This window comes from Gopherus evgoodei, chromosome 12 (genome assembly GCF_007399415.2).
Source record: "Gopherus evgoodei ecotype Sinaloan lineage chromosome 12, rGopEvg1_v1.p, whole genome shotgun sequence".
Classification (NCBI taxonomy): Eukaryota; Metazoa; Chordata; order Testudines; family Testudinidae; genus Gopherus; species Gopherus evgoodei.
Genome location: NC_044333.1, coordinates 44,256,798 through 44,268,419, shown reverse-complemented (window position 1 = coordinate 44,268,419; position 11,622 = coordinate 44,256,798). Strand labels below are relative to the sequence as shown.

At 43.4% G+C, this 11,622-nt stretch overlaps 1 protein-coding gene across 3 annotated transcripts in view; it reads right to left on the bottom strand.

Annotated features, from left to right (window-relative positions):
- Nucleotides 1-1,681: 1,681 nt before the first annotated feature.
- Nucleotides 1,682-11,622, bottom strand: part of LOC115660219 (carbohydrate sulfotransferase 5-like) — a 20,095-nt gene continuing 10,154 nt past the window's right edge. For 2 of the 3 annotated variants that reach the window (XM_030581338.1, XM_030581337.1), the window contains exon 2: nt 1,682-4,112. In XM_030581338.1, the coding sequence (XP_030437198.1) occupies nt 2,904-4,085 (1,182 nt within the window). In that variant the 5' untranslated portion in view covers nt 4,086-4,112 and the 3' untranslated portion in view covers nt 1,682-2,903. Of the gene's footprint in view, nt 4,113-10,673; nt 11,274-11,622 lie in introns of those variants that run through there. The other variant, XM_030581336.1, reaches the window with a different exon arrangement.

Here is an 11,622-nt window from a genome sequence, read left to right as displayed (position 1 = left end):
AGATTTTAAGTGATTAAGGGATAGCAAACAGATCAAAGCAGATTACCTAGCAAATAAATAAAAAATGCAAACTAAGCTTAATATACTAGATAGATTGGATATGAATTAGCAGATTCCCACCCTAAGAGATGATACAAACAGGCTGCAGATTCTTAAGGGGCAAGTTGCACTTGCTTGACAGCTTGGAAGCCCCAGGCGTTTCATACACAGGCTAGAAATCCCTTTAACTTATGTCCAGCACTTCCCCCAGTTCAGTCTTTGTTCCTCAGGTGTTTCCAAGAGTCCTCTTGCGCGGGATGTGAAGAACCACGGATGATGTCACTCTCTGCCTTATGTAGCTTTTGCATATGGTGGGAACCCTTTATTCCAAAGCTTGATTCCCAGACCAGTCTGTGGAAAAAAACTGACATCCCAAGATGGAGTCTAGCATCATGTGACCTGGTCACCTGTCCTTGTAGAGTCATAGTAGCTTCACTTACAGGCTGTTTGGAGGCTCATCACCAGGTAGGAGATAAGCTTCTCCTAAGGCCTATTGTTTTCCCTAATGGCTCATTGTCCTGAATAGGTCCTTCCCAACCAGCTATCTAGACAAGATTCTTTCAGTCTAGTGGGCATTACTGAGGTGTAACTACATTTGAAATACAGATACATAGTCAATATTAATAACTTCAGATACAAAATGATACATGCATACAAATAGGATAATCATATTCAGCAAATCATAACTTTTTTCCAATGACAGCTCACATGACCCATCTTGCAAAAAATGCATCATAATTATGCTGTGACCATATCATAATAATATCACTATGAAGAATATGGGGTGCAGTGTCACAGAACCAATGTGAGATTTCTAACGGTAGCGACAGCACTTGACTCAAGATTTAGGAATGTGAAGTACCTTCCAAAATCTGAGATAGATGAGCTGTGAAATATGCTGTCAGAAGTCTTAAAAGAGCAACACTCTGATGCAGAAACTACAGAACCCAAACCACCAAAAAAAAAAATCAACTTCCTGCTGTGGCATCTGATTCAGATGATGAAAATGAACATGGGTCAGTCTGCACTGCTTTGGATTGTTATCAAGAAGAATCCATAACCAGTATGGAAGCATGTCCTCTGGAATGGTGGTCGAAGCATAAAGAGGCATACAAATGTTTAGCATATCTGGCACATAAATACCTTTCAACACTGCTAGAACAGTGCCATGCGATGCTTGTTCTCACTTTCAGGTGACGTTGTAAATAAGAAGTGGGCAACATTATCTCTCATAAATGTAAACAAACTTGTTTGTCTTAGCGATTGGCTGAACAAGAAGTAGGATTGTGGACTTGTAGGCTCTAAAGTGTTGCATTTTATTTTTGAGTGCAGTTATGTAAAAAACCAAAATCTACATTTGTGAGTTGCATTTCTACTATAAAGAGATTGCACTACAGTACTTGTATGAGGTGAATTGAAAAATACAGTGCAAATATTTGTAATCTAAAATAATAAAGTGAGCACTGTGCACTTTGTATTGTGTATTGTAACTGAAATCAATATATTTGAAAATTTAGAAAAACATCCAAAATATTTAAATAAATAATATTCTATTACAGTTTAACTAAGCAATTAAAACTTTGATTAATCATGATTATTTTTTAATCTTGAGATTAATTTTAATAGTTTGACAGCCCTAGTATATACTTGAGATTTGCCCAAACCACTTCCAAAATTATGAGTTTATTTCCCTCAATTAATATTAACTGTGTATCCAAAATTGATTAAATGTTAGATGATGTAATGCCTTTGTTCAGATGAAGAGTTTTAAACTAGTCTTTATTTCTGCTTCAAGATTTGTTTCTGTCAAAGAATTGCATACAGAAGTATAAATAACACACAAGCTTCAAAGGCAGACATATTTGTTGTGGTGAATTTCATTAAGAATTGACTTTTCAGTATTACAACTAGAATTTGATTTAAAAAAAGCTGTAAATTATACAGATTGTAGAAGCAGGTCTGTTTCTATTGTGTGGGTCATGGAGTTATAGAGCATATGACTATGTTCTTCTGAACAGGCTATTACCACGATGATTCCCTCATTCTAATCTTTTACTTCTATTTTCTGCTTTTAGATTCCATACTCCAATGCAAAAGCTCTACTCCAGTGCCTTGATCAAATAGCTGGTGAGAACTCTGCCATTCAGATCAGAGCACAGGTAAATCTATTGACAAAATAATTCAGGATTTCACAGCTGAACCAAAGATAGGTCATTTTTAGAAGTAACCCCAGTTCTCTGGGACTTCCCAGGATGAACTGCACTATTGAAAATTAAAAAACACAAAAAGATTCAGACAAGTTTTCAAAAACACAGAGCTGCAAAATAGCTTGGAAGGGTGTTGGGGGGAGAATACAAAAGACAATAACAAATCAGGGAATACTAAAAAAAATAAAATAAAATAAAAGCAGAAAGCTGAGAGAATTTATGTCATCCTGATTTCCATGCATTTGTTTTTGAGATAATGTTGAGATTTCCTTAAAATATTTAATCAAATGTTATCCTGAGTTTAATCAAGGTTTAAAAATTAAAGTATTACTCAATAAATAAAGACATTTTCCATCCCCATTAATTTGCATTTGAAAGACATATAGTTTAACATATTAAATTATAATATTTACAAGATGCAGTGTTCACAACAGCTCATCTCAGCTGTAAGTCTGCAAACTGACAAATCTCATGCTGCATTTCTCATTTGTTTCACATTCTCCAGTGTGTGAAACTGAAAAAAAAAAATTTATAATCACTTGAAAAAAATAGCAGCTAGGACTAGGATTAAATTTGACAGCAAATCTTTTCATACTACCTACACATTGCATAGCAGATACATACAATTTCAAAAAAACCCTCTCAAAGTAATATGTCTTAGTTTTTCGGATTGAATGATGACCAACTGAACTGGTTTCTTCGTCTTGGCACTACTAAATCCAATGACAAATCTTTTTGCTCTTTCTCTGAATCCAGAAGTTTATAGCCAAGCATATTTATAGCACCTTTGCAGACTTCTTGTACTTTCTTAATTTTATGGAAAGAAAGAATATTCCTCCAGGCCTGGGAAACATTAACTGCATCTCGGGAGGTGATTTTGAAGGCTTCCCTTTTCTTTCCTGGTCCCTGGCCATGTGTGATATTATAGATCCAGCTTTCAAGTTTGGGAGTCAGTCTAAGATCTGCAAATTTATACATGTCTCTGATTTCTGATAAGGGATCTTGTACCAGATCTTCAAAACGGATCATTAAATAGCGATCTTTTAGAAATCTTGGAGGTTTTTGAGTAGCTGTTTCATAAATCTGGACATGACTTCTACAAATTTCCTGCATTACTTTATATTTGCTGTCCTCCACTTTAGAGCCATTGGTGCTCAGAACAATCCCATTGTCACGAGCTAAGGCTTTTACTGATTGTTCTCGTGACTTGGCAACAGCTCTGGGATCACGCACCAAGTGAATGATTTTGAGATTCAGGGAGAGGTCAGTGAGAAGGGGATAGAGAACTGTCAGATCAAAGAACCGGACCTCCTTGAGGACAATGTGGCTATAGGTCTTGCAAGCTTCCTCCACCTTGCTGAATGGGTACTTGCCACAAAGGGTCTTGCAGGCCATTTCATTGGTAATGTCGGTGCGTTGAAAGGAATCACAGGCAGGAGCTGAACAGAGTGCCCGACTCACTGCCCACTGGAACAGATCGGACAAATTTCTCTTCCAAGGCATGTAGGCATCAAACACAGACATGTCACACTTGAAGACAGACCTGACTAGGTCTCTAACAGCCATATGTAAGACTTTGGCACTGTTCTGATACATTGTTACCCACACATGCCAGGCAGGTTCCATCAGGTAGAAGACATCAGGGTGTTGGCTAAACAGCTGGCCAACGAAGGAAGATCCTGACCTCCAGGAAGAGAGAATAAGGATGTGCACCCGAGATGGCTTCTCTTCAGACTGAGGGATGAAGCTGCTATGTCGAGCATACATAAATAGTAAGAATCCAGTCTGAATCATAAGGAAAACTACAACAATGGTGCTAGAAATCCGAAGTCTCACCATACTGGCTGAAGGAAAGCAACTAATACACTGAAAAGGGAGAGGAAAAAGCTGTTTAGTATTTGGTAACAACTGCAGTGGCATAATAACGATACAACTCACAGCAGACAGACTACTGTACTGTAAAGACTTTTCTTTTTTGTATTTATGTGCTACATTGGATATAACTTGTTTCTGACTTATGGAGACTGCAGAGTGAGTCTATTGGCAAGAGAGCTGAGAAAGGTAGTAAATGGAATGGGAAAAAGGCAGTGCAAGAGTGAGCACAGAGTAGAAGGAAGTTTGGAGTGGGTATCTGGTGCTGCAGAGAGTAAGTTGTTCAACTGTTAGTATATGAAAGTAAATAACATAATACAGGAATTAACACACTAGTTCAGACCTAGTCAGTATGCTCTCTCAAACAGTGGCCAGAACCAGATGCTTCAGAGAAAGGTGCAAGAAACCCTGCAATGCACGATCATGGAATGGCAATGTGCCCCAATAGGTGGTGGAGAGCATAGAAGATGTCTAAATTAAGTTGGATGGGACTTTAACAACACATGGTGAGGCTGAATGAAGTGGGGTAGGGAAGCAATTGGTTTAATTTATTTGAAATAGGACTCCGCTATCAAAAGTTTGGGAAATGTTGCCAAAGGAGAAGTTTGCTTTCTAACCCTTCTATCAGTTACAGTTCAGTTTATGTCCTGAAGTACGAAGATTTTCATCCCTTAAAAATGTTCCTATCCATTGTAATTTTGGATGTTCTCACATATGTCTGAAAACATAGGCCATCAACCTAGTGCTCAGTCATAGAGTAAAATCATCAGCATAACAACTAACTGAGGTCGTAAGGGTTTAGGCAGCATGGGGGCAACCCAGTTTACTGCACAAAGTACACACTGTATACAGTGATTACAATGACACCCACGGAGAAGCTCATGGCCCACAGAACCCAAATACAACATCTTGATGCTAGAGTTGCTGAATTGGAGGAGCAGAGATTCAATTATACAAAGAAAACAGAGCATATAGGAACACTATAACAGACTTACCTCAGCACTGACTACTCTGATCCTGCATTTAAGGAAGACAGTCTCATGATGGGAGTGTGACGGGTTGGACCTCTTGGGAAGCCACCTGATATGCTGAAATACCGCTGAGTCTACCTGTCTTGCTGAGCCAACGAGAGGCGTGCAGCTTTCTGCACTGAGGGTACAGTGCTGCGGTACCAGTGTAGACACCATTGTCAATTACAGTGGTGCAATTGGCCTCTGGGAGGTGTCCTACAATGCCTGTTCTCACCTTTCTGGTCATCGGTTTGAACTCTACAGCCCTGCCCTCAGGTGACCAACCGTCATCCCACCCTGTAAATTCTTTTGGAATTTTGAAAGTCCCCTTCCTGTTTACTCAGTGATGCGTGCAGTGGTCTCAACGCATCTTTCCAGGTGGCCATGCCTGCTCCACACACCAGGCAATCCTCCACTTGGAGCAATGCCAAGCTGCTGGACCTCATCAGCATTTGGGAGAGGAGGCTGTCCAGTGCCAGCTGCGCTCCAGCTGTAGGAATTATGATACCTACAGACAAATTTCACGATGTATGATAGAAAGGGGCCATGACTGGGACACATTGCAACATAGGGTAAAAGTGAAGGAGCTGTGGAATGCCTACCACAAAGCACGGGAGGCAAACCACTGCTCCGGTGCTGTGCCCACGAGCTGCTGGTTCTACAAAGAACTGGATATGATACTTGGCAGTGACCCCACCTCCACTGCGAAGACCACGGGTGGATACTTCAGTGGCTCGTGTGCCAGTTGAGAGTGGACCAAGCCAGAAGAAGGAATCTTGGATGAGGATGTGGAGGGGGACCCAGAGGCAGCAGATGACTTGGAGGTCAGAGATTCATGCAGTCAGGAGCTCTTTTCTACCCCCAAAAAAATACTAGCCAGTCACAGCTGTTAGATGTTGACCAAGTGCAAACAGGAGAAGAGGCCACTGGTAAGTGAATTTGATTTTGGAAATTGCTGAAGGGAGTCGTTGGGGGCAGAAGGGTTGCCAAAAGCAGGCTGGTCTCTCACCACATGCCTAGTCTAAGCGGTGGAACAGGCTCACTTCATGGGAATCTGCCTCAGAGATCTCCAGGAAACTCTTATGGAGATACTGGGCAATCTGCTGCCACACGTTCTTTGGCAGAGCTGCTTTGTTTCTTGCCCCATTAACAGTAACTTTCCCGCAGCACTGTGCTGTCACTGGGAGGGGAGGGGGGAAGAGGACCATTGCTGCACACAGACAAGTCGCATAATGGCCAGGGCGGAAGCCGCAGCCTTGAAGAAGACCCTTCCTTGATTCCCTGCTCACCTTCAGCAGCAAGATATCTTCCATAATGATCACATCCTGTGGAAAATGTGGGAACAAGAATGATTATCAGGCTGCCCCTACAGTGCTGGCTCTCCCCAAAAGCCACATGCCACGTGTACAGCAGAGTCCAGGAATAGTGATTTACTCTGCCCCTGTGGCTACTAACCATTTTGGGGGTCTTGTGGCTCATGTGTGCTTGCCTGGGGTCAGCCAGTTAGTGACAGGTGTGTGAATACTGGCTGTGCTTTAAATCACTGAATCAGTGTTCTGTGTGTTGCAAACAATAGTGCTTCTGTAAAATGCTGCATTTAAACTTCACAGAGATGACCTTGGGAGCCCAGCCTCCCTCTTTGTTGCTGGGGCTGAACAGCTGTGCAGAATTAGAAAGCGGCCACGAAGAACTAAGGACTTTCTGCGTGATGTTATGATGCACTCCGGAGCTGAGAAACAGGAATTGAAGGAGTGGTGGGACAGCGAGAAGAGGAACAGAAAGGAGAATGCAGCACGCCAGAATGAAGCCATGGAGCAGCTCTTAAACATTATGGAGTGCCAAGCGGACATGCTCCAGACGGTATTAGCACTGCAAACCAAGCTCGGTGCGCTAGTGAATGGAGCTGCCATTACTCCTTGTTCTGACATCAGGTACCACTGAGAACAGTCTAGATCCATCCTCTTTGGAACCCCCTTTCAGATAGTTGAAAGCAGCTATCAAATCCCCCCTCATTTTTCTCTTCTGCAGACTCAACAATCCCAGTTCCCTCAGCCTCTCCTCATAAGTCATGTTCTCCAACTCTCTAATCATTTTTGTTGCCCTCTGCTGGACTCTTTCCAATTTTTCCACATCCTTCTTGTAGTGTGAGGCCCAAAACTGGACACAGTACTCCAGATGAGGCCTCACCAATGTCAAATAGAGGGGAATGATCACATCCCCCAATCTACTGGCAATGCCCCTACTTATACAGCCCAAAATGCCATTAGCCTTCTTGACAACAGGGGCACACTGTTGACTCATATCCAGCTTCTCGTCCACTGTAACCCCTAGGTCCTTTTCTACAGAACTGCTTCCTAGCCATTCGGTCCCTAGTGTGTAACAGTGAATGGGATTCTTCCATCGTAAGTGCAGGACTCTGCACTTGTCCTTGTTGAACCTCATCAGGTTTATTTTGGCCCAGTCCTCTAATATGTCTAGGTCCCTCTGTATCCTATCCGTACTCTCCAGCATATCTACCACTCCTCCAAGTTTTGCGTCATCTGCAAACTTGCTGAGAGTGCACTCCATGCCATCCTCCAGATCATTAATGAAGATATTGAACAAAACCGGCCCCAGGACCGACTCTTGGGGCACCCCGCTTGAAACCGGCTGCCAACTAGACATGGAGCCGTTGATCACTACCCGTTGAGCCCAGTCGTCTAGGACTTTACCTGGCCTCCATGAGATCTCAAAGATAATTGCTAATGGTATAGAGATTGGTTTGGCTAGTCCTTAAGTACCCTTGGGTAAATTTCATCAGGTCCTTCTGATTTGAATACATCTAACTTATTTAAATATTCTTTAACCTGGTCTTTCCCTATTCTGGTTTCTGTTCCTTTCCTTCTTGTTGTTAATATTGTGTTAAGCATTTAGTTGGAATTAACATTTTTAGTAAATTCTGAAGCAAAGACACATTCATTCCAAGATCCTCATCCCAATCTCGCCACTGTTGTGGCATGTTTTGAAGTGGTGGGACAGAAATGGGGGTTATGGATGTGAGCAGATTTGGAGGAGGCAGAGCTACAGTCCCCCCTGTATCCCGCCACAATACAGCTCTGACTCCTTTCTTCCCCTCACTCCTTTGCAGTATTCTGACTTCCTCCTTCCTCCTAGAAACAGCAGAATGAAGAGGGTGAGGAGGAGAAAGCCTAGAGCCCCATCCTTACTGCTGAAGACAGCAGAGAGAAGGTGGGAAGTTCTGGGAACCCCTGAACCCCCTCCCTGGGCCTGGTAGAGCAGCCATATGGAAGAATTGTGGAGGATGGGGATATCTGTAGGGAAGACATGGAGGGAGGGAAAAGATGACTCCACTTCTCTTCTTCCTCCCTCCCATATGTCACTGAATGGAAAAATACCCAACTTCTCCTTTATGGCTCCGCTCTGTCAGCACTGCTGAGCGCCCAGACAGAGAGAAACCCAATTTTTCATCAAAGCTCTAGTCACTGAACTGACTTTTCAAAAAGTTAGTGTTTGAACGATCCCTTGCACTAATAATGGTTGTTGTCTAGCCATGTACTGGCTGCTCAATAGCTGTGCCAGGAAACAGAATTAAGGGACGAAGTTGGCAAAGGAGCAGGGCCCCCAACATTTACCCTCCCAACGCTCACACATTCTGCACTGCTTGAACACACCTCCATATTCCTCCTCCCTCCTCTGACCACCTACCCCATTCTTTCACTGTGCACCAAAAAAGTTGAAAGAATCTAAAAATATTATGAGCAACTGATGTCAGGGTGCGTGCATATCAGGGATCCCTTAACCAAAAGATGGCTTTCCTTTGATGCCATTCAATGCCATTGTTCCAGAAATGACTGAGGAGCACATTACTATAAAACTCTTTCATCTTCCCTCTATTTAATTAAAACTAATTTCTTTGACAGTACTTCTAAAGCAAAATCTGAGGCCATGTCTACACTACAAAATGAAGTCGACCTAACTTATGTCAGCATACAGCCACTGCAGTAACTACATCACTTGTGCACGTCTCCACTTTGCTCCTTATGTCGGCAGTGTGCGTCATCTGGAGCACTTGTACTGATAGTATTGTCAGTGTGGGCCACTGTAGGTTGAAGGCTGTAACAGTCAATGTAAGTGACTACTGTGCATCAACCTAACTACATCGACCTTGACTCTATGCTGCTCATGGAGGTGGATTTATTAAGTCCGTGTAGTGAGATGGTTACGTTGGCAGGGGCAACATTTATGTGGTGACACTTCCATAGTTAGTTTAATGTAAGCTGCCTTGCATCAACTTGACTCTGTAGTGCAGACCAGGCCAGAGTCTGTTTGTGGATTTTAAGACCACTTTAAAACATCTCTCTGTTACATCAGAAATTTTTGTCTCAAGGCTAAACTTCCAAAAGGAATACCTGCAGAATGCAGGCAGACAGCAATGTTCACAACATACATTTGCTGAAAGCAGCCAAGAGTGGCTGAAAATCAGTGTATCATATATGGGTTTACCTCAGGTTTAATTACAACACTGAGGCCAAGTCTACACTACAAAATTAAGTCTACCTAAGTTATGTTGACAGTAATTATATCACTTTTGCATATCCATACTATGCTTCTTGTGTCAGTGGTGCACATCCTCACTAGCAGTGCTTGAATCGATGCAGACAGCAGTTCACTGTGGGCAACTATCCCACTGTGCAACTCACCACGATCTAACTCAGGCTATTTTGGGAAGGGTTTGCAATGCTTCATGTGGAAAAACGAGTCATGCAAGGGTGACTGGGAACATGGTTTCAACATCCCATGAAGCAGTTTTCTCCATCCCGTAATTTTAGTTGCATCCCATAATGTTTTGCACCACTTTTCAAAAGCCCAGCAAAACCGTCCACCATCTCTGTAAGAAGCATGGATCTGCCACAGCTCTGCATTATTGTGATGAGCGTTGCAAGCACAATGTGCCTGCTCCTGCAGTATTACATGATGATTCCTTGCAGGCCAGCTTGTAGTGAGACATAAAAAGAAACTATTCAAGGTGAGTTGGGACGATAAGTGGGGTGAGGGGGCATGAGTATATGGGGATAAGGCAACTGAACTGAATACTGGCATTGTTTTCCATAGGCAGTGCTGATTTTAGCTGATATCTCACTCTTAAGGGTAACGGAAACTGAAAAGGAACAGCTCCTGCATGTGTCCGGCTGCAGACTGGGTCCACATGCCGCTAGCCTGTGTGCTGCAATGGTGCCTGCTAAAATAATTGCTGAGTGGCGTGGGACAGAAGAAATAAGGCAGCCTTCCCTAGAAACCTTAGGCAGAAGATTGCAGACTACCTTCAGGAAAGTTTCCTTGAAATATCTATGGAGGATACATGGGACTTCCTGGTGCACATAACCAAACTGTTCTGCAGGGGCCCCTCTGCCTAACTGTACAGGAGAATGAGAAGCATATAGCAACTCTACATCTATTGGTTATTTCACTACCTCTTCTAGCATAATTAAAAAAGAATAAACGAACAGATGTGTCCCTGAAATATCAAAGCAAACTACATACTTACTGGAGGTTCCTTCCTCTGCATCAGACTCACCCGTGCTGGACTGTAGGGACTGGGTCGAGTGCTCTGGAGCCAGAAACAGGTCCTGGCTCACTGCGCCACTGAATCCCCCGGTCACCTGCCCCCCATACTCCTCCTTCCTCTCTTCCCGCTCAACACCTCCTCCTCACTGTTCACTCCGGGGGCCCGTGACTGACTCCTCAGAAGTATCCATGCAGCTCTTGAGGATGGTTGTGGGATCTCTGCTGAGGATGCCATGCAATCCTTTGTAAAAGCAGCATGTATATGGCTCCGCACCAAACTGACCACTAGCCTTCCTTGCCTACTGGCATGCCTGCCACAGCTCCTTGGCTTTCATGAAGCACTGCTGCAGGTCCCTCTTGTAGCCATTCTCCCCCATGCCCCAAGCGATCTGCTCATAGATATCAACGTTTCTATGACTGAATCAAAGCTGTGTCTGCACAGCCTCTTCTCTCCACAGATCCAGAAGATCCACCACCTCCGGTGTATTCCAGGCAGGAGCGTGTCTGCAGCATACAGTTAGCATGCTCAGCTGGGCAGTTGCTAGGTGAGCTCTCCACGCCGAGCAAACAGGAAATGGAATTTCAAAAATTTGCGGGGCTGTAAAAAGGGGAGGGGAGTGTACCTCTCCACTGGGCAGCAGAGATCAAATCAGTGACCAGAGCAGTCATGGAGGGGCATTGCGGGACACCTCCACCATTGTGGAGGCCACTAAAGTTGACATAAGTAATGCAGTACCTACACTGACACTGCGTCAACCCAGCTATGTTGACTTAAGTGCTACACCTCTCATGGAGGTGGAGTTATTAAGTTGGTGTAGTGAGCGAATTACATCAGCAGGAGCAACATGTTAGTGTAGATGCTTAGAGAGTTAGGTTGATGTAAGCTGGCTTGTGTCAACCTAACTCTGTAGTGTAAATCAGGCCTGAGA